The following is a 22,553-nucleotide window of genomic DNA, read 5'->3' on the forward strand; positions in this document are numbered from 1 at the left end:
CTCACGCTGACTCCACGGCTCATAGGCAAACCCACCCCAGAGCACCACACGCTGCTGCCGGGCAGGAGTCAATCCAGGGGCGGGGAGCCTCCCTTCTCTCAGAGGCCGTGTTTTTGTACCTTGGCTCCTGCTGAGCTCCAGCACCCTTTAATTCCTACGAGGCCCGAGAGCTGCTCTCCTCAGGCTCACCCGTAGTGCAGTGTTTCTACAGGAAACTGCTCTTAGAAATCCACTTTATTTGGTCAAAAACAAGTCAGTGATGGAGAACGTGAAAACCCAGCGCACCCCCAAGTGATGCGGTACCTCTGCAAACACCGAGTAGCCACAGATCACGCTTGCCCCATGGCTTCAAGCACCTGGATAGCACCTCCGAGCCAGCCCTGCAGAGCCGACGGCTGCAGTCAACTGCGAGCAAGGCCAGATCAGCCCTTTATGGGCTGACGGGACGGACCTGAGCTCAAGCAGCTGCTGCAAAGCGGCACTGGGTTTCCCTTTTGTACCAGCAGCCCTCAGCCAGGCCAGCACAGCAGAAAGTGCCTGTTGGGGATTGAGGAGTCCGTGAGCCCCAGCGGGGCTGAGGGGGGCTGTTCTGGGATGCCCCCAGCACAGCAAGAAGCAGCAAGGCACTGGCAGGAGCAGTACCGGTCCCCAGCCCCGTCCTCTAGCCCTGCTCCTGGGTCGGGGCCACCCAAGCAACCCCGGAGTGCTCTGGAAGTGGCACAGGACAGGGCACAGCCAGTCCCGGCTGTTGCTTGGCTGCAGACAGGACAACAGTGGTTTTATCCCTTGGGAGAAGGAGGATCTTTCCACAGCTCAAGGCAACGCTGACCACCTCCCCCCAGTCGCTTCCCTTGGCTGGACGGATCAGGAAAAAACAGAGGAAGAAGTGTAATCGGATGCAGGATCTGGGCAGTAGGAGAGAGCAGGAGAGAGGGATACGTGACGTGGGCAACTGCTGCAAATGTTGCCCTGGTGCCCTCTGAGCCTGGATTGCAGGGACGCAGGGGAGGACAGAGAGGAGGCTGCAGGCACCGGAGCCCCTGCAGCAGCCGTGGTTGTTTCCTGGCGACAGGAAGGATCCCGGGGGTCTCTCCAGGGACTGTCCCACTCAGTTGATGGGCTCGTACTCAGAGTAGCCTTTCCTCTGGGCAAAGAGGACCACGCAGCTGCCCACCAGGAGCATCACCATGGGGGTGCCCAGCGCCACAGCCATGATGGAGATGACGAGGGGGGAGAAAGTGTCCTTGGGGGGCTGCCCGAAGCCCAGCAGCGCCGACCTGCAGGAGGGGATGAGACAAATGAGCCACGGAGATGGGGATCAGCTGTGTCCCACGGGTGGAGTTATCTGGGGCTTTCTATCCTGATGGGGTCAGATCAAGATTTCTTGGCAGGATCCCACGTGGGACAGGAGAGGGTCTCCCAGACTGGGTGAGGGAATGCGTCAATAAACTGCAAAACTCCTTGCTACAGGATCACAGGAAAACACAGACTTTTGAAAGGAGAGAGTTATTAAACAGAGAAACCCTCTGACCAAGCAGTTACCCAAACTGCAAGTTATGAGGGGCTGGGAGAGCGTTATTTCACGCACAATGGACCCCACTCACCAGCTAAGGTAGCGCTTCTCCTGGTAAACCTTTCCGTCCTCTCCCCCAAAAGAGATATTGATGGCGCTGATGGTGTAGGTGCTGCCTACACCCTCCCCAAAGTAGGCGTGGACAATGCTGGACACCGGCAGGGTCCAGTTGGCTGCTTGCAGGCCGCGAGACCGGCACTGGATGCTGTCCTCCCGCCTGGGGGTCTGGGAGCCGTAGGCTGTTGCCTTCCACTGCAGGAAGCTGAGTGTGGAGCTGTCATTTTGGGACTCGGCTACCAGGGAGAGCATCTGGTGGAGGGAGAGCAACGGGTGGTGAAGTGAGGACCGGAGAGGGTCTTTACGCCAGGGAAAAGCCTCGTGGGGAGCCACTGGTTGCCCAGGCTGCTTGCCCCAGATCCCCCTCACCCTCGTTACCGCAGCAGGGGATGTCCCCAAGCCCAGCGCTCACCCCACGCTCACCTCGAAGATGGTGGGAGTGTACTCGTCGTCGATGGAGCGTGCCGAGCGCAGCTTCTGCACCACCCCTCTCTCTTCCACCGTGGCCACCTCCAGCGCAAATCGGGAGCTGTTGCCCCGCGGAGCCACCCCAGCCAGGACAAACTCCACTTTAGAGCTGTTTGCCGTGTGCAGGAGGCTGGGCAGGGGCCCGTCACGGCCACTGGTCTCGTAAGCTGTCACCTGCAGGGGACACAGGTCAGAGGGACAGCGTGATCACCAACTGGGACACCAAGGAGCAACGCTACCCTCTCCAGAAGGTGCTTTGGACACAACATTCACTGTGTTCTCCCTATAGCATCCCAGCGCAGTATATACCCCCTCTCTGCCCCCGAGGACCTACCCGAAACGCCAGGCTGCCGTTGGAGAAGCTGCCACTGGGGTCAGCGGCCGGGATGCCCGTGAACTCGGCCGTCAGGGCCGTGTGGTTCAGGGTGTGATTGATGCTGTCCCAGGAAAAGTCAGACAGGTCGTATGTGGGGTAGAAGAGCTCTTCCAGCGGTTTGGCCTCGCTGTACTCAAACACCTAGGGTGAAGAGAGGGGAGAGGGGCCGGGAGCCACTAGCAGGTGCTGCGGACACCACCGCTTTGTGCTGTGGTCCACGGGCTGCCGTGCACCCGGCTGCCACTGCCACCAGGGAGAGGAAGGAGACCAAAAACGAGCCGCCTTTGCCAAACATCTCAAGGCACCATCGCAGCTCAAGCCAGGGATAACCAGGGTAGGACACACAAGGGGCCATTTCGCTGCAGCTGGGAAAGCTGCCGACCGACCTGCTCTGCCCCAAGCAACCCTCCGCGCCCCCTCCGCCGTGGGGCAGCTCTCCTCCCGGAGCAGGGCCACCTCCCTCAGTGGTACCTTGGTGAAGACAACGGCAGCGGAGTAGACAACGCTGCTGGGAGGGTCGATCCAGATGGCGCCCGCAGGAGCGGGCGAGAGCAGCTGGGTCCAGTTGACGCACAGGGCGCTGCTCCTGCTCTCCGTAGCCACCAGCAGCACCGCGGGGGCCCCAATGCTGCTCCAGACGTAGTGCAGGGTGTCACTGGGCCCCACCGCCCGCACATGAAGCAGGTTGACAGAGGAGTTGTTCCAGCCAGGGTTGTACTGCATCGACACCTGCAGAGGAAGGAGAGGTCTCAGGGGGGAGTTGGTCCTACCCAGCGTGGGACAATTCCAAAGGCACGGATTCCTGGGGGCAGGCAGCCCCGGCCCCGTTAGACAAGGGCACGTGAGCTGCCTCGGTTTCCCCGTGAGCTTTGTGGGCCCAAGTGTTGCTAAACAAGCTGGCTCAGCATTTCACATCCGGCTGTTTCGGAACAGCTTTCCGGCAGTGAGCCACTTCCCTGCCCGCAGCCACGGTGCTCCCAGCGGGTCAGGACACGGTGGGGAGACGAGGGACGGAGGCGGGTGGCACCGGGACGTGTGGCAGCAGGGCAGGGGTGGGCAGGGCAGGGACCCACGGTGCCCGGGGGGGCAGGACGGAGCGCGGGGCAGGTTCCCTCCAGCTCCAGCCTGAGCCCGGGGGTGGGATTCGCGTGGCGTGGGGCAGGGAGACCCGAGGAAGCCCCTCTCCTCCCCAAACCCCGCACGTTTGGACCACGCTATCGGCATGAGCGGGGGCGGGCGGAATCTCGGGAGGGCTCCAGCCCCCCGCTCCGAGCAGGATCAGGCCTCCGAGGCTTCCCCCGGGCGCTCTGCGGGGGAACGGGGGGGGTTACGCGGGGGCCTGGCCCGGTCCCACCCCCGGGTAAGGCGGAGGGAGCGGGACGAGCCCCAGACCAGAGGCTGGAGACCGTGGCGGACGCTCCGAAGCCCGGTGCCCCCCCCCCCCTCCGCTCCCGGTGCCCCCGCTCACCCGCCGGCCGCCCCCAGCGCCGCTCCGCCCCGCGCCGCCCGCCGCCAGCAGCAGCAGCAGCAGCAGACTCGCGGCCATGTTGCGCTCCCATCCGCTCACGTGACCGCTCAGAGCCCGCCCCCTTAAAGGCGCCGCGCGGGAGACTCTTAAAGGCGCCGCCGCCCTTCAAAAAGATTTTGGGGGTGGTGAGACGATCGTGTCAGAGCCGCGGGTGTGTGTGGGGGGGGGTGTGTGTGCCGCCCCGTCCCCTCCGCGGGCAGACCCCGGCCCCCCAGGGAGGCTTTGCCATGGCGCTCCCTCCCCACCTCCGTTAAACGCAGGAACAGACTGAAATGATGCCGTTTATTTTTGAGGCGAACAATCACCAGAAGTTACAGTCCAGAGACTTAATTTAAGCATCAGCATCTCCACGCGGAGCAGGGGCACTTACAGGCCACATCAGCCCTTTCCCCACTGTCGTGGGGTGGGTTTTTTTTCCCCCCATCCCTCCCCCAAACTTTGTCCCAGCTCAGCCCCAGGACAGGGCGGCTTCACCGAGCTCTTCCCACAGCCGACTCCGAGGTGCCTGGTTCTTCCCAGCGCTGACTCGACCTCTCTTACTCCTGGGCTGCCTCTGGCGCAGCGGGCTGCTTGCTCTGATCATCGCCCTTCTTTTTGTGCCCCGAAACAATGTCATCGATGCGGAGGAGGAGAACCGCAGTCTGGGGAGAAAGCCCGTACCCAGGTCTCGTCAGGAGCTCATCCCAAAGAATAAAATCCAATCTACCCGGCTTTCGCACCAAAGAACCGTCTGCCTTCGATTAAACGATCGTCTCGGCACGGCACAAGGGGAAGGACGCGGTGCCCGTGACAGGCGGGTGGGAGCCTGGCAGGGACACCCCGTGGAAAAGGGGACACCGATTATTTCCAGCTGACTGACACAAAAGGGACGCAGCACCCCTTCAAACGACGGCCTTTGATCTAACACCGGCGAGAGAACGCTCTGCCTGCGATCTTTTAGCAAGGGGAGGGCAGCTTAGGCAAGGCTGCTCAGACGATCCAAAGGGCAGAAGCTCCCAGGGCCGCTAACCGGATTCCAGCACGTCGCTGGCACCAAATTTCTCAGTCACGGCTCTGGCCGTCACTCGGAGCAGCCCATCCTCACGAGACTAACTAGTCTGCACCGTTCGCAGAAAAAGGTGGGATGGAACACGACAAATTTTAGCCACAGGATGAAAAATCAACCCCTCTGAAAGCCCGAGCAGGGGCTCCCGCGGGCGCTGCGTCCCTTATCGTCACACCTCCTGCGTTAGCGAGCTGCAACAGTGGCACACACTCCGCTCCGTTGGCATCCGAGAGCGCAGGCAGCAACGTTCCCTGCTCCCAGGAGATACGCTACAGGGGCTCTGAAGTTTCCCCCCGCCCTCTCCTTACCTCTACCGCTGTTTTGTAGGTCTGCAGTTTGACTGCCAAAGGCTCCCAGATCCCCAGGTCCTTCATGTCAACCAAGGCGCCGGTCTCGCCGTTCACGCCCCACGTCTGGCTGCCCTCCTGAGTGTGTTTTGCCTGTAAGCAGAACGACAGGTCACCGCCGAGGGAGTACGACGGCAAATTCACCTTCTGGAAACTCAAACTGACCACGGGCTCAGGAAAATACTAACAGGTCATTAGAATTTTCTTAATTTTGGAGTTTATCCAAGAGGGCGTTACTGAACACCACTTAATTGTAGCGGAAATCAGACTTGGAGATACTCTCTCTCTGGTGCCATCCAATTTAATCCCAAAGGAAGACTGTGATTTCCTTCACCCTCAGGGTTTTGTTGTTTTGGTTTTAAACTCCGGTACCTCAAAGAAGCTATTTAATTCCATTTTCACGCTTTTAAATTTGGCAGAAAACTTCACTAAAAATGTCTGCAGCCCAGCTAATGCAAAAAACCCAACAACAGTCACCTTCAACGGATCGGTTACTTCAACGCAGGTTTCCTTTCATGCGAAAGCCTACTGCAACGACTAAAAAGCTGCGCCCTCGACGGCTTGACAAGCCGCCCCCGCAGGGCACTGCTACGGAAGGATGACTGATGCGAGGAGCAGGACAGGGCAGGAAGGGGCCGAATCTCTTCGGATGAGCCCACGCCGCGCGCCTTACCCGGAGCGAGGTCAGCACACGGATAGTACTAGCGCCACAGTTCTGGATCAGCGTTCGGGGAATGACTTCCAGAGCCTGGGCTACCGCACGGTAGGGCCACTGCTCCACACCCGTCATGCCCTTAGACTTCTCCGTCAGCGCGTGGGAAACGGCCATTTCGGTAGCTCCCCCTCCCGGCACCAGCTGCGGGTCGATGAGGACATTGCGACACACCTGCATGGCGTCCTGAAGGTTGCGCTCCACCTCCTGCAACAAGCATAAAAGCAGCACAGATTTATTGGTTGCAGGGACCTGGAGCGCACCACCGGCTGAAAGCGCAGCCCGCAGTCTGCCGGGCTGGTTCCTCTGCAGCACACGAGTTTTGCCTTCACTGTACAGTACAGCCCGCAAGACGGGAATTCTTTGTCACTCCAGAACCCAGAGGAAACTTGTGCTTGCTTCACTTGCACACAAGAGCTCCTCAAAAGGAAGCAATGACTTATTGACACTGAGAAGGTGGCCAGGACCCAGGAGGGGAAGCAGAACACATAGTAACTCACTGCTAGGATTTCCTTGCTGGCTCCACGCAGAACGATAGTGCAAGCCTTAGGGTCTTTGCAATCAGTGATGAAGGCAAAATACTCATCTCCTATTTTTTTAACTTCAAAGAGCCTGGCTCCAGTTCCCACATCCTCCTCCCGCAGCTCATCTGTGCGACTCACAATGCGAGCTCCGCAGGCCCTAGCACACAAACAACAGTCAAGTTAGATGCTCACAAACAAGAACTGGGGCGAAAGGGCGAGGTAAGAACGAAAACTCCATGCCGCAGACAGCAAGAATGGGCTCCGGCAAAGAGCTGGCACTTACCTGGCGATCCTGTTGTTGTCCGTCTTTCTCACCCTGCGGATCGCGGTGATGTTGGCTTTCATCAGGTAGTGTTGGGCCAAGTCTGAAATCAGGTTTGTGCAATTTTATTGATGAATCGGTGGTATCGTGACAAACTTTTTAGAGTAAAAAGGGTTAGGGAAAGAAAAACCTAAATGTAGCTTCTTAAACCAAGCTGCAAGGCAAAATTACAGTGCAGCTTCCTACAGTTTGCTAGACTCATCCTCACTTCTATTTTGAGATTGTTTCCAAATGCCGGAAAAGCAAAATATTATTCTACGTGTCCACGTTCACAAGGCAACCTCAAAAACCAACTTCAATGCCTGCAATGTAGAACTATTTGCTAGACAGCTAAAAAACAAAACAAAACCAGGGTCATGTTCAAAATCAGGTCGGGGGGGTGGTTTGTGGTTTGTTTTGGGGTTTTTTTGGTTTGGTCTTTAAGTTACTGAACGGTGCTTTAAGACAGCATGAACCTCATTAAGATGAATTCAACACAAAGAAGATTGACATGTGTTATTACCAGAAATTCCTTTTTCCGTGATGACCAGATCTGGCTTGACCCTCATCAGATCCTCGCAAATCTGCTGGATGTACTCTTCCTCCATCTGCAGGATGCGGGCAAAGTCTTCCTCCCGCGTTATTTCAATATCAGTCTGCACAGAAAGAGGCGTAAAGACCTTACTGTATTCCTCCCAACCCTTCGCCGAGTTAGACACAGATCCCCCGGCTTAAGTGATCCTAACGCCTCCAGTATCGCCTGGGGAAGAGTTAACGAGAACTCCACAATGAAAAACACGGTCAAATAAACTGTGGCACCGTGTCAGTTTAACATCAGTGTTACTCAAAGCACAGAAATACTTCTTTGACTCTTGACCATCACTTAGATACACAAATCGCTGCGCCGCTTCAGTGAGTAAAAGCACTGTAGCCTCAGTTATATTCTTCCACCTTTTTCGGCAGGGTACTGACCCCCCCAGCAGAATTAGCCTATAGATGCAAAAGGTCTTGGAAAGGCAGAACACGAAGAGAGCCTTTTGCCTTTGCTTTTAACCAGCTGTCTGGATTTGTTCACTTTACTAGTCTTAAATCAAAAGCTGCAGCATCTCTAACAGGACTTGCTTTACCTGGCTCTCTCCTTTCTTGTACTCTAGTGAACAATCCAGCAGGACTATACGTGGGTTCTTAATCAGGCGACGCATTCTGGGATGAGTTACATCTTTATTCACCATGATTCCACGCAAAACACACGAGTCTTCACTAAAACCACCTGGAATCTGACAGACACAAGAAAGGGAGAAAATGAGGCAAGTCAGTCTACTCTGCAAAAAAAGGTGTATCTGTGCTCCGCAAACTATCCATCCCGTGTACTGAAAAAGGGAAACTCTCCCAAGTAACCATGATGCATCCAGATCCCAATCTGAGTTAATTTTAAGAGCACGCTGACTTAGATTAAGTGAAAAGCCGCGGAAGAACTTGAGAAACTGCTCACATCCTACTGCCTGGCAATGCGTGTTCGGAAGATGGGAACCGAAACAACTTGAATGATCTTTTTGACAAATATTCTAAAAAAGAGTTGAAATAACTGCCCCTGTTTTCACTGTAAACCAGCAAGGCTGACAGCACTGACTAAAATATCTTCAAGGGTTATGTTTGTGGACTGCAGATCAGTAGCACAAAATTCTTCCTGCTGCATCCGAGGAACAACTAGTTCAGAATGAGGAAGGGACACACAGATAAGAAATGATTCAGGACATACTCACCTTTTCTACTTTTGCGTATTTTTTAATATCAATTTCCTTTCTGCCGTTTTCTTCAAACTCCACAGTCTTAACAGCATCAAGAGCAATGCTACAGGCCAAGTCAGACCAGCGGTTTATTGCCTTGGTATTTATAGCACTCTTTATTATTTTAAGCATCATCTCTTTGTTGTTCACGTCCACTGGAGTGCTGACACAAAGGAAAAACCGAACCGTAAATGGAGTATTATTCCAAGCTACAATCTATTCATAATCCCATTGAGTCCCTCTCCAATTATATTAAATTGTATTTTATTAACACAATTCCCTGAAGAATCCTCTTTAAGCAGTACAGAAACCCCACACCCCTTCTCTCTAACTCCCACCAGCCCACACTTACCCAATTTTCTTTAGAATACTGATCATATCATCCAGAGCCTTACGATAAGCCCCAATGATCACAGTTGGGTGCATCTGCTGTTCAAGGAAGTGTTCGGCAACAGAGAGCATCTCTCCAGCTAAAAAAAAAAGAGCAAAACGTTAAAATTCCCCAGATAAGTTAGTAGAACAATCAGAAATCAAGACAGGAGAACAGCATACCGGACAAAAAGTATCTACTATCCATGCAGAGAGCTCTAACGTCATCTATACCTTTCTTTATACTTAACTGTGCTTATCTCATGGAAGGAACACAACTTTCCAAAGCATGGAGCTGATCACCTAAGGGTCTAATGAACCTAGCGTTCTCTTCCACGGTAAAAAACCAAAAAAGGATCAATTTTAGGGTTGGTAAATAACAAGTATCTGCCTCATTAAGGCATACTTACTGGGCTCTGATGAGCAAAAAGAGCAAACTTCAGCCTTAACCCTGTATAAAAAGTATGTCTTATTCACTCTCCTTACCAAGGATAATTACAGATGTGGTCCCATCTCCAACTTCTTCATCCTGAGTACGGCTGATCTCAATCATTGATTTTGCAGCTGGATGCTGGACTTGAATCTGTACAGGAGCAAGGGGTACGTTTTTGTTCCAGAACACTAAAGCTGAACCTTCTTGCATCGCTCAATGGAAGAAATACCACACCTTTGAAACAATCAAAGGCATTCTCTCCAGCTATAGCAAAGATTTTTCTTCCTTTTTGAGACCAAAAATAAGCCCTTGTATTTCACAATATTGCGTCTCCCACAATTTTTCAGGCATTACGATTTTTGTGATGTTAGTTCAAAAGCACTTGCAGCAGAAAGACGACAATGATTTCTTGGTCTAATTATATGCACTGTAAAAGCAAGCATCTACTCATAAGGTTTTGATGCAGGCGATTATAGCTATGATTACCTTAGAATTTACACCAGTCCTGTAAAACCTCCATGAAAACTTACCACCCTGGGATCAAACCTAGTTTTCTGAGGAGGAAGAGCATTTGCTGGAAATAATTAATTCCTCCCCAGTAAGCAGCCTTTTCAATACTGCTGTTTAGTACTTGTTGGCTCTCAAGACAGAAGACAAAATAACATTGGCAGCTATGTAACTGTATCCTGGAAGATTCCGACTCACGTGTTAAGCAAGACAATCCTTTAGGAGAAACTTACTTCTCTAAGAATAGCATTGCCATCGTTGGTCATCACAATCCCACCCATGGGGTCCAAAAGCATCTGCAACCGAAAGAGAAGCAATATTTGCACTGACCTATAATACGTGTAGCGTTTCTAGGCAGTATGCAGCACGGGTATTTCAGCAAAAGTTCTTACCTTCATCATAGCTCTTGGCCCCAAACACGTTCGGATAATGTCAGCAATAGTCTAGGAGGAACAAAAGAAACGAGGCGATATAGGAAGGCATCTAAAAAACCCACAGTCTATATGAAACAAGCAGCCACTGCAAAATTTAAGTGACCCAATGACTCTGCGGTTGCTTAGATGCAGCAGAAGTTAAGAATTGTGTGGGAATGAGAACACGAGGATTATAAGAGCACTGGCACTACACTAAATTATTATCTAAATCCGATGTCAAAACTTGTACACTTCCAGATTTTGCAGAGAAAGAGGATTTGGTGTGTTTAACCCCTCCATGTTCAGTTGCATTGCACCTATTATTTTAACACTGAAAATTCATTTTCTATGTTTCTTCTACTCTGGATTCATACAGACTAAAGAAAACATGCTTCAGATCTAGTTTTCCATCTCAAATATATAAATACATATACATATGCGCACACACACACACACTAAAAAAAAGTAAGAATCAAAATAGTCTGACGTGAGACTACGGTACCTTAGCAGCAGTGATGTTTCCAGTCTGGACTTTTCTTCCAGACTCACGTTTCATATTCTGACCTAAAGTGCATAGAAAAAAAAAAATATTAAAGTACAAATTAACTTTAATCTGATCTCACTAAGAAGTGCAACACTGAAACAGTGATACTGACAATGCATAGATACCCTCTCAGTCACACACACTTGATACATGACCAGTTCTAAATTGGGAGTTTACAATACGAATACCACAGCCGCTATAGGAAAGGATATTCATAGAAGAGTGTCAGTGAAAAACAACATTCCTTACTATAACAGAATTCCTGAGTAGCGTCATAATTCAACCGAGACAAAACTTTGCAACCCTGAAATCTAACCTGTTCCCCCAAGAAAATCAAACAGCGGCGACTCGCTAGAATCTGCAAGATCCCACAAAGCCTATGAACTGCTGCACAGCGGTTTGCAGTCAAAAAAAGCTACAGATGCTCACGCACAGTAAGCGGGACGCTGGTTTAAGATTAAGTTTTATACATCCGTGTTGCTTGGCCTTTGGCACATCAGGGTGAGCTGTACCACAGGCTTACAACCATATTTGGGGACTAGCCGTCAAAAGGGTCTGCCCTAAAGAATCTCTGGGCTTGGTGCTGCTTTTCTTTTGTCAGAAGCCTAGATTGGATGAGCACTGATTTACTTTGGGAGTGGATGTTTGTGCATATAGATTTATGAGACAGAACAAAAGAAAGCAACGGTAAAAGCAGCACCAAGAATAAGGTAAGCAGGCCTAGAGCACAGGGGCCCTGGGCGACAACAGCCGACCCCTTGGGTTAATGGTGAACAGGGGGGACGGATGAGAACGAAAAACACAAGCAGAAGGAAAACCCCCAGGAAAGTCTCGTGCCGGAGAGCGGTGAGAGAATCACGAAATGCGACGGGTTCAAACGCACCAGCACAAAGCAACGTGTTGAGAAACACACGAGGAGAAAAGAGTTGAGAGAAGCCGAGATCTGCCGGGAAAGGCTTAACGAGGAGTGGGGGCTCCCATGGGCTGAGACCTCCCGCGCAGGGAGCACGGAGGGGGGGGGGCACGGCCCCTCAGGGCTGGGCAGTGGCTGTGGGGAGCCCGCGGGGACTGAGAAGGGACTGAAAAGGGACTGAAAAGGGACTGAAAAGGGACAGGGAGGGGCGAGCTCAGGGCGGGCCGCGGGCGGGCGCCGGGGCCCAGCGGACCCCCCCGGGGAGAGTGGGCCCCCGGCCCCGCTGGAGGTCTGTGAGGGAGCGCCCGCCCGCGAGGGAGAACCAACATGGCGGCGGGGAAGGTGAGAAGGAAAGGGGGACCCCTCCCCGCGGCCTCCACCCCCGGGAGCCCCCCCCGGGAGGCCGGGCCGACCGGCGGCGACACTCACTGAGCACGAGGACAGGGCGCGGGCCCATCATCGCGGCGGCGGCTCGAGCGCGGCACCCGGCGCGGAACCTTCTGGAGACAGCGAGCGCGGGGCGGCCGCTGCGAGAAGTGCCGCTTCACCGTGCCGCGACACCCTACCCCGCCTCCCGCCGGCGACGACCAATCCCGCACCGCACCGCGGGTCCGGCGTCCAATAAGGGGGCGGTGCTCCTCCTCCCCGGAGCCGACCGCAAGTTCGGTTGAGAAGCGACGCCCCAGCGCATGGGGCCGCGGCGCGTTGGGCGGGGCCGCGTGGTACTGCGCATGTGCGGGGTGCCGGCGCCGAGCGTATGGACGCTGCGGGGGCGACTCACTGCACATTCGCAAAGGGGTCGCAGGAACAACAGTTGGGCGGTGGCATAGGGGACACTCTGCTGCCGCGCGCCCCGTTGCATCTGTGAGTCACCGAAGCGGATGCAGCGGCTCCACAGGCGAGCTGGGAGGCGGATCGGCGTCTCTGAGAATCGTGTGTGGAAGGGAAGTCGTCAACGTCCACCCCCCTTCCCGTCAGCGCTGTGGTCTCGCCCATCCCGCGCCGCGGCGCACCATGGGAGAGGCGGGCTGCCGCGAGGCATGCTGGGAGCGGTAGTTCCTGAGGCGGCGGCCGTCCCTCGCCGCCTTCCCCGGCCGCGGCTCTGCCGCACCTCGGCCCCTTCGCCGTCTCGGTGGCTGAAGCGGAGCCGCCTGGTGGGACCTGAGCCCCTGCCAGTGTCCCGGAGGCTCTGGTGTCCCCTCAGAGCAGAGCGCCTCGGCCTGCAGCTGGGAGGCATCCCCACAGCAGCCATTTCTGTCACGGTGCGCTTCGTCAGGCCCGTCCGGTTCAGTGTTAATTACAGGGAAAGAGGGCACAAACCCCGTTCCGTTTGCCCTTTCGCAGCCTGTGTGCCTAGAAAACATTCCAGCTAATCTGGTTTTTTTTTCCCCCTGAAGTTGTTCAGCTCAATAACAAGGCTTTGTCTTCCTCTCTCACAGCTACCCGCTCTCTTCCAGCCCACATGGACCCACCAACTGTTAGCCAGGAAGACAAACACGTAGAAGAAGTAGGTTGGATGCGTTAACCTCTGATAGCCAACTGCTGCTTGAGTAGGGTGATTCGCAGAGAAATTTAAGCCTCCTTTTTGTAAAAAGCTCTAAGCTTCTTAGGCCAAGGGCAGGTATTTTCTCAGTGTTCGTGTGAGAGGGTCCTAGTCTATCCTGGCACCGCAGCAAACCCTGCTGAGGGGTGGGAGAGAGAAGCCCAGCCTATGGTTACGCTGCCTCAGTGGCGGGTGGCTAACCTTGATTTAAGCTCCGCAATGCTTTCCGCAGTCTGCAGCTTGAGTAAGCTTTGCGAGGTTCAGCAGGGAAAGAAGAAAGTGGGCGTACGGAGAGCTGTTGGCAAAGGTTGGGAGTGGGGAATTTTGATAAGAGTATGAGGTGGTACCTGGAGCCAGTGACTGGGGCCCTGGAGAGGTGGATTCACGGGCTGTTTATCTGTGTGTGAGGAGGAGGATGTGTACAGAGGTGTGGATTTGTGGCCCTTCTCCCACCAGAGATCTGCTGGCAACTGCCTGAGAAACATGGGAACAGGTGACCTCTCAAGGCTTCCTCCACCGCTGAAAACTGGGCCCAGTGGCTTTCCGGTTTGTTACTGGTTTTGCAACAAGGGGGTCAGGACATTTCCTAATCTGTCACAAACAGAAGGGTGGAGCCTCTCTGGTGTGGGGTTAGTTAAGCAGAGCGTCCCTAATACATGAAGTTTTGGGGTCTGTGCACTAGGAGAGGTGTCCCACCTGACGTTTGAGGAATTTAACCCAGATCCTCCTCCCTGCTCCCTCATCGCTTCACAGAGCCTTTATGCAGCTGGCAGCACTGGTGAGCTGGGCAGAGCTGCTGGTTGTCTTCATCTTCGGCATGCTGCTGGTCCTCATGGAAGTGCTCTTCCGAGCCATGGTGGTCATCGGGCTCCTGCTCTATGTGCTTCTCACTAACTGAAGGCAAAGCGGGGAGGGCGCCTCTTCTTCCCCCTTGTTCCTAGAGGTCTTCAAGAAGGAGATGAGAGGAGAATCACGCCGACCTCAAGAACAGATAGAGAGAAACACGAGCAGTGGTCAAAGGAAGAGGGGAGGTATGGCCTTCTTCTGGCTTCCCATGTCACATCCTTGCTTGGCAGCTTTGTTTTCTCTCCCAAAGCACTAACTTCAGCAACGGGCCTCCAGCAAACCCAAATCACAGGATCAGGCCGCTTGTCCCCTTCTCCCTAAGGGGAAACTGAGTCCGGGCAGGGTGTGTTCCTTCAGCCGCCCCTTCCAGGTGCAAGCCGTGTATCAAAACCGCTCCAGGACCTGCCCTGGGGCTGCGGGGCCTGGGGTAGGGCAGGGTGCAGGGGACAGCACTCTGCGTTCTCCCCCGGAGGGTTTATAAGGAATATTTTTGGAGTAAAATTGGTGTTTTGCAGACGCTTGGAGGAAGGTGGTTCAGCCCTCCTTCCCCCCGAGCAGGCGGCGGCAGGAGAGGCGCTCTGCGCAGGCGCGGAGTCCCCCGCTGGTGGGCGGGCTAAGACTACATTTCCCAGCGTGCCGCGGGCCGCCGCTGAGACGCCATGTTCCGGTCCGCGCTGCTTCCGCTGTCTGTGCGCTGACTCGGCCTTCCGCTGGGCAGAGACGGTGAGGGGCCGGTCGTGGGCCCCGGGGCTCCGCGGGGAGGACCGGGGAAGGCAGGCGCTCGGTGGCCCCGGGTTTCTGGAGGGGGGAGCCTGGGAAGGGTCTGTGGGGGTTTGGAGGGGGTGTGAGGGACCAGCCAGCTGCTGGAGCCTTGGTGCCTGGGTCTGGTGCAGGCAGCAGTGGGTGAAACCGGGCGGTCCTTTGTTTTGCGTGGACTTTCCGCTTCTCCGTGGGCTTTCCACGCTGCGGGCTGCGTAGGAGCAGCCTAGGGTGGAAATGCTGCTGTGAAGACTGCAGCAGGGGAGCACTGAGGGGAAGGAAGGGTCCTCTGGCATAGAGAGCGGAGGCTCTGGCGTGTGAGCGGTTTGGGCATTTAAAAGCGCTGACGGGTTTCCTGATGGGTTCCGTGTGTGATGACCCTGTGGTCTCCTTGTCCTCTCAGCAGAGCAGCTCCATGGATGCTGGGCTCGGGGAAACTGGGAGACGTGGCCTGGAGCAGGGACTTCTGGGGAGCAAAAGGCCACTGGAGGGAGTTGGTGGTACCTCAGTGGCTGGAATAGGAAAGAATAACAAATGTTGGAAATGAGGAGCTAGTACTTTCTGAGAAGAACAGAGAATTTGATGGGGAGAAGAACTAACTCTGTTAGGGAGTTGGTGGTACCTCAGTGGCTGGAATAGGAAAGAATAACGAATGTTGGAAATGAGGAGCTAGTGCTTTCCGAGAAGAACAGAGAATTTGATGGGGAGAAGAACTAACTCTGTTAGGGAGTTGGTGGTACCTCAGTGGCTGGAATAGGAAAGAATAACAAATGTTGGAAATGAGGAGCTAGTACTTTCTGAGAAGAACAGAGAATTTGATGGGGAGAACTAACTCTGTTAGGGAGTTGGTGGTACCTCAGTGGCTGGAATAGGAAAGAATAACAAATGTTGGAAATGAGGAGCTAGTACTTTCTGAGAAGAACAGAGAATTTGATGGGGAGAAGAACTAACTCTGTTAGGGAGTTGGTGGTACCTCAGTGGCTGGAATAGGAAAGAATAACAAATGTTGGAAATGAGGAGCTAGTACTTTCTGAGAAGAACAGAGAATTTGATGGGGAGAAGAACTAACTCTGTTGTGTAAGACAGTGCTGGAAAGCTGCCATGCTTCACGATGACAATTAACTGTCAATTGCTAAAACCGGTGAAACCGTTAATTGCCAAAGCTTTTGGTCTGAAAGTTACTAGAAGAGGCTTTGTGATCTGAGACCTTTGCTAATTACTGAGATGTGATAAAGGGGAGCGATACTTGCCGGGGCTTTGAAAAGGGAGAAAACTGTCCGGGACTTTGAAAAGAGAGAAAACTGTCATCTTTTCTTCCACGCCTGCCGATCTGGGATACTGCTGTGCCACTTCTGTACACTTTCCTGTAAGGATGTAAGGTATTTCAGGGCAGCTGCAGACTTGTGTGGAGCCAGGGTAACTTTCTGCCAGCTTGTGATAATCCTTTATCAGTATTGCTGTGAAGTGTACAGCTGTTCATGTCTCACTACACATGAATGCCTGAATCATCTTATTTAGTTGTCCTGTTTGTGGTTTTTTTGCAATTATCAATGACATTCCATTTTCTTTTGCTTCTAGATGAAGCTTCTGATTCTCGCTGTGTTTGCCCTGGTTTACGTGGCCCACTGTGAGGAAGGTGCCAGGCTCCTGGCCTCCAAATCTCTATTAAACAGATATGCAGTGGAGGGCAAGGACTTGACTTTGCAGTACAACATCTACAATGTTGGTTCCAGGTAAGCCTTGTCCAGGCTTCTAATACTGACCAGGAGCAAACATGACGTGTGTGTGTCTGCAGGGTGTGAGGCTATTTCTAGACTCCATGATGTGCTGTTACCTTCGCTCCCCCTAACGCTGAGCTTACCACCAGTGCTTGAAGGTTTGACTCTGCAATTTGCCTTTTTTTTCCTGTTCCGTTGTCCCTGCTTTCACTGTTTCCTGCTTTCAGCTTGTGGCTGCTCTAGCTGTTGGTCCAGCATGGCGTAGTTACTTTTGTGTCTTGTGACACTCTGCTCCCCATGCACGCAGTCTCCCTTTCTTGGCTTTGTGAGCTCTTTTTCACATCTGGTTTCCTGTCTGTTTTGCAGCTTCTCTCAGCTTTGCCTTCCTCTTTCTGCAGTGTCCCTGTAATACACCTTGACTCTCCTCCCCATGTTCTATCGGTGCCTTTTTATGTTTCAAAAATCAGTTCTTCCAGCTGCTGAATTGTCAGTGTGGAACTGTCATCCCTCTTTGGTGCAGTCCCCGGTGAGGAGAATGCCAAGCCTAAGGTTCTCTTCTCATCACTTTCTTTGTTGCATTTAGTGCTGCTTTAGATGTGGAGCTGTCGGATGATTCTTTCCCCCCAGAAGATTTTGGCATTGTCTCTGGGATGCTCAACGTCAAGTGGGACAGGATCGCTCCGTATCTTTTCATGTTTTGAAATTTCTCCCAACGCTCCTTCTTACCCCTAAGCCTCCTGTAGCTCTCCTGTCTTCATTCGTTGTCACTGAAATTCCAGAGTGCCAGCCCCTGGGCAGGTTATTGAATGCAAACTTCTGTTCTCCTTGAAGGTGCTGTCTGGGGAAAAACAAAACAACAACAAAAAAACCACCCCAAAAACCGAAAAAACAAAAGTTCTTTGCAAACAGGGCCAGGTCCCTGTGCAGTTCATCTGTCTGGAAAGGAGGAGCAGCTGGTTCAGTCTTGGGTGGGTCTGGATGTCTGTAACCACAGAGGACTTGGATCTGTCATCAGGAGTGACTTTTCCACCTGGTTTGAGGCTCTTTACCTATTTCCTCACTTTTCTTCCTTTGATGAAACACAACTATTATTTTCCTTAACTTCTGTCTGTCAGAGCGAGTAATGTGTCCCACACTGTGGTTCTGCGGCCTCTCAAAGCTGGTTACTTCAACTTCACCTCTGCTACCATCACATACCTGGCACAGGAGGGTGGACAGGTTGTGGTGAGTTGACTATTTATAGGATCCTTGCCCAAATCAGGCAGCAGATATACCTGACTGTGCTCTTCGAGCTGCTTGTTAAGGGGTGATGCATGTCCCTGCAGTCTTACACTGCACAGGCTCTGTTGCTAGAAGGAAAGGCGGCAAATACTATCTTTCTCCCCCTAACTTTTGCAGGTTGGTTTCACTAGTGCTCCTGGGCAGGGAGGAATCTTGGCTCAGCGTGAGTTTGACAGGAGGTTCTCCCCTCACTTTGTAAGTACTGTTCAATTGGTGATCGAAATAGCACTGCAGCAGCTGTGCAAGTCAGCACGCTGGCTTTTTGTCAGATTGTGGTGTGTTTGGTCTGTGCTACAGTCACCTGGAAAACTCCAGCATGGATTGCAACTAATCCATGTCAGTTGTCCAGAAGAGTATCACAGAAAAAGCAAGGAGTTTTCATTCCAGCTACCTCTGTGAAGGAGTTTGAGACAGAAGACAGTTTGAAACTCTGTGGAGTTTGAGACAGAAGCTTTGAGAGTAGATTTGATGGCTGTAAGACTCATCTGTGCATGAATTGTTTTGACTTCTAACAATTTCTCCTTCTAGCTGGACTGGGCAGCTTTTGGTGTGATGACCCTGCCCTCCATTGGGATCCCGCTGCTGCTGTGGTACTCGAGCAAGAGGAAGTATGACACCCCCAAGACCAAAAAGAACTGAGCAAAAAGTCAAATGCCACCAGCACCCCAGAGCTTGGGAGAGAACAGACATTAACCCACCCGGAACAGCAGGTGTGTTGGGATCAGCAACAGTCACCCCTGCAAAGCGCTGCCTGGGCTATGCATCAGCCCTGTCGGCAAGAATCGGTCGCTTCAATGGCAGTGATGTGTTTTCTTCTACATCTCAAGAAAGAAACAAGTGAACAAAAAAAAAACCTTTAAGGAAAATCTTAACCCCCTTGTCTGCCTATTCAGAGCAGAGACCCCTCACTCCGTTGTAGACATAGTGCCAGTGTGTCTGTGATACGAATGCGTTCGCACCCAGAGGAGCTTCTCTGGGGGGGCGTACAGCTCCGCAGCGTTTCTGGCATCTGTGCTGCCTTTCAGGCTCCATTCAGCCAAACAGCTTTTTGCCTGCTGCCGTCTTCCCGTGGGGGTTAAATCTCAGGGCCCCCTCCTCCAGGTGCTGCCCACCTGGCTGAAACACCTGCGGGATGGAGCTTGATGTAGTGACAAAAACAACTCCTTTTGATGGAGGTGTGTTAGAGCTGCTGCTTTGCTAGGTGGGGCAGAGGAGGTCCCTGTTGATGCTCATTCTCTAGAAGCCCCATTGTATTTTGGTGAGCACTTAATCGCTGTGTTTCTGTTCTTTCTGGTTGCTCTGTTAAGGGTTGGGGTGTGTTGAGGTACTGAGGATTTTGTAATAAAATGAACACCATGAAAGAAGTCTGCCTTTTATTGACCAGGAAGTCCTGGAGGCACCTGGCTGCCTTCAGAAGCAGCTAATGGGTGTACAGTCAGTAAAATAAATCACTACATTATCAGTAAAATAAATGGAAGAGGGAAAGAAGGCCATTCATGGCTGTGCCGTGCTCCTGTGGCACTGTGTCACCTGGTCTGGCCAGTTGTTGGTCCCCATTTAACAGCATGGAGGTGACAGCCAAGAAATCCCTGGCCGTGCTGGAGTGAACGCTGTGCCTTTGTTACCAGAACAACGTTTCCAAGCTGGAATTCCTCACCTCCTTACCCCAACCTTTGCTGCTGCTGGTTGCACCCTCTGTTTCACCTGGTGAAGGCCCCAGGGTGCTCTAGAGTGCAGCAGGGAACCGCCCAGGTGTTGGCAAAGCTCAGTGAAAGCCCAAGGAAATTCCGGAGGGCGGCTGGGCCCTGGAAAACCCCGGTGAAGGCCCCAGTGACGTTAGCGGGAAGCAGGGCCGCGGCTTTGCCCGTGCACTGGCAGGGCCCTGCTATTTTCTATGGTACCCAGAGGCTTCGCCAGGTTTTTCCGATACCCGTGTGGGGCCCCGCTGTGTTTCGCAGAGCCCCTTGGCATTTGCTTGGCTTTTCCAACGCCTGCTTCTGTCCAGAGTGCCCTGGGGGTTTTGTGGGACCCGGGCTCTGGCAAGGGCGAGGGTCAGGGTGAGGTGATAGAGCAAGAGCGAGTGTTTGTGGGATGGCAGAGGGGCTGCCAAGGGAAGGCAAGGGCCACCAAAAGCTTTTGGTCTCAGCAGGTGTCTGTTTTGGAGCTGGGCTCTGATAAGAATGAGGGGGGTAGGCGAGGATGAGGTTCTGCGCCTGCTCTACCACCTAACTAGCCTCTGCTTGTGTTAGGCCGTGTTCTACCTTTTCACCTACCTGCAACACAAGATCAGCTGAACTATGGCATACATAAGCACCAAATTTAATAATCCTAACAAATTATACTTCAGTGCTGTCTTAAGCAGTTTTTCCCTAACCATTCTTTCATGTCTGGAAGCCATCCACACCAGTTAAAAAGTTTTTTTGGTTTTTTTTGGAGTATTTGAAGTTTACCTCAAATTTTATATATGTCCATTTCTATTCTTTGACCTTGGTCTGCATTTGAATAGCACGTGGTATATACATATACCTTTGCTGAGTGCAGTTTAATGCACTCTGTTTCGCAGGGCTACCCGAGATGCTGCTTTTACCTCTAACTGTAAGGCTGAAACAGCGTTACCCATCTCTTCCATTACAATAGATATGTTTATGACAGCCCTTTGTAATTCTGATACTCCTAGCCAGGGGAGGAATGTTTGTGCAAACTGGTGGAAGCCAGTTGTATTGGGTTTGCATGGCAAGGTTTTGGTAATGGGGGCTACAGGGGTGGCTTCTGTGAGAAGCTGCTAGAAGCTTCCCCTATGACTGACAGAGCCCATGCCAGCCAGCTCCAAGACGGACCTGCTGCGGGCAAAGGCTGAGCCCATCAGCGACGGTGGTAGCGCCTCTGGGATAACATAGTTAAGAAGGGGAAAAAGTTACTGCGCAACGGCAGCTGGAGAGAGGAGTGAGACTACGTGAGAGGAACAACTCTGCAGACACCAAGGTCAGTGAAGAAGGAGAGGGAGGAGGTGCTCCAGGCGCTGGAGCAGAGATTCCCCTGCAGCCCCTGGTGAAGGCCACGGTGAGGCAGGCTGTGCCTTTGCACCCCATGGAGGTCCACGGTGGAGCAGATATCCACCTGCAGCCCGTGGAGGATCCCACGCTGGAGCAGGTGGATGCTCAAAGGAGGCTGTGACCCCGTGGGAAGCCCGCCCTGGAGCAGGCTCCTGGCAGGACCTGTGGCCCCATGGAGAGAGGAGCCCACGCTGGAGCAGGTTTTCTAGCCAGACTTGTGACCCTGCGGGGGACCCACGCTGGAGCAGTCTGGTATGCCTAATATGTACGCCTGGAAGGAAGCTTTTTGGATGCATCTGTCCATGCATACTGCCTGCAAGTTTCTTCCACTCGAAACACACCTACCTCCCTAACGAGCACGATCTGGCACTTACCAGGATTTGCACTTCATCTGATAGTTCAGTACAGTTTCCTTCAAACCATCCAGCAGATGCGTTCAGACACTGCACCGTTACCTTAATACTGATTCTACCTGCTGCTTTCATATACATGACTGTAGCGACATTGTTCTTTGATGGAAGCTGAATGGAAAGCTGTTAGAAATACAGCACAGCTGTCACTACAGGTCAACCAGTCCTTGCATTAAGCGGCTAGTTTTAGTAAGAAGATAAAGTGCCACATGTAGAAACAGAAAAATCTCCTTTTTCTTGGATTCTGTTCCGAACGATGAGATCTTCTAGCACAGGTGTGATTTCATCTGTTCAGACTTCGCTGCTTTCCATACAGCATACAGGAGTTTCTAACGGCACACAATCTCAGGCATCTCCGTCTGGGCCATACGTATAGTAGGTAAAGAGAACTACAGCAGTATAATTACAGAGTCAAAAGTTTTATGCGAAATCTTCTGCAAAGGCTTGCATGTTTCGAAGAAGATTTTGAGAAAGAAATGACAGAAAGGGTGTGAGATGCTCTAACTTCATACACTAACTACAATCGACTGGGAAGATAGCACGTGAGCCGTACAGTCTTCAAGGCTCATCTGCTCAGTTAAGAATCCTAAATGCTGCCTGCCCCATCTGCTGATGCTTTCAGCCACAGCACTGGGTCTCAAACTCGTTCTTGGTGGTTTGCTCCATACCTCTGTGTGTTGAGGAAGAAGGTCTAGAACATCTCTTTTGCTCACTGACCACTGGAACATTGGTTCGGGGTTAGCATTACCGAAGGAAAACAGGAGTCAGCATGCTGTTCAGCCCCACCATGAAGACTGGCATCTGCAAAGGAAGAATATTGTCACCATAGAAATAGGAAGTCATCTTAGGTTTCCTGTATTCTGGTCTTCTCACCTCGATCCTGTACGAAGAGCAGACAAATCATTAGGTCACATTATACACCGTTAGAAAGTGAACACGAACACTTCAAAATTAGGAGCGGAAGGGGAAAGATGATACACGCATCATAAACTTACTACCAGCAGTATATTCTCTGTGGTCTTTTAAAATATAAAACAAACCCTCCC

General features: G+C 52.6%; 3 protein-coding genes across 4 annotated transcripts; 1 reads left to right on the forward strand and 2 right to left on the reverse strand.

The window, feature by feature from the left end:
- Positions 1-235: 235 nt before the first annotated feature.
- On the reverse strand, positions 236-3,958 carry GLMP (glycosylated lysosomal membrane protein). The gene is made up of 6 exons (XM_059832337.1): positions 3,943-3,958; positions 2,946-3,203; positions 2,433-2,615; positions 2,054-2,272; positions 1,605-1,882; positions 236-1,277 (listed from the first exon to the last, which is right to left on the reverse strand). The coding sequence occupies exons 2-6, from the start codon at positions 3,195-3,197 to the stop codon at positions 1,109-1,111; spliced, it is 1,101 nt and encodes a 366-aa protein (XP_059688320.1). The 5' UTR covers positions 3,198-3,203; positions 3,943-3,958; the 3' UTR covers positions 236-1,108.
- A 341-nt stretch (positions 3,959-4,299) lies between these two features.
- On the reverse strand, positions 4,300-12,382 carry CCT3 (chaperonin containing TCP1 subunit 3). Of its 2 annotated transcripts, XM_059832201.1 has the most exons (14): positions 12,327-12,382; positions 10,943-11,004; positions 10,420-10,470; positions 10,261-10,323; positions 9,574-9,670; positions 9,071-9,188; positions 8,695-8,881; positions 8,059-8,208; positions 7,455-7,587; positions 6,914-6,995; positions 6,607-6,787; positions 6,068-6,313; positions 5,356-5,487; positions 4,300-4,643 (listed from the first exon to the last, which is right to left on the reverse strand). In XM_059832201.1, the coding sequence occupies exons 1-14, from the start codon at positions 12,355-12,357 to the stop codon at positions 4,539-4,541; spliced, it is 1,638 nt and encodes a 545-aa protein (XP_059688184.1). In that variant the 5' UTR covers positions 12,358-12,382; the 3' UTR covers positions 4,300-4,538. The 2 variants fall into 2 exon arrangements, with proteins under 2 accessions (XP_059688184.1, XP_059688185.1); XM_059832202.1 differs by lacking the exons at positions 10,261-10,323; positions 10,420-10,470.
- A 2,604-nt stretch (positions 12,383-14,986) lies between these two features.
- Positions 14,987-19,402, forward strand: SSR2 (signal sequence receptor subunit 2). The gene is made up of 6 exons (XM_059832345.1): positions 14,987-15,009; positions 16,624-16,778; positions 17,347-17,445; positions 17,879-17,987; positions 18,162-18,239; positions 18,573-19,402. The coding sequence occupies exons 2-6, from the start codon at positions 16,624-16,626 to the stop codon at positions 18,681-18,683; spliced, it is 552 nt and encodes a 183-aa protein (XP_059688328.1). The 5' UTR covers positions 14,987-15,009; the 3' UTR covers positions 18,684-19,402.
- Positions 19,403-22,553: the final 3,151 nt, after the last annotated feature.

The sequence above is a fragment of the Gavia stellata genome, chromosome 33 (genome assembly GCF_030936135.1).
Source record: "Gavia stellata isolate bGavSte3 chromosome 33, bGavSte3.hap2, whole genome shotgun sequence".
Lineage (NCBI taxonomy): Eukaryota > Metazoa > Chordata > Aves > Gaviiformes > Gaviidae > Gavia > Gavia stellata.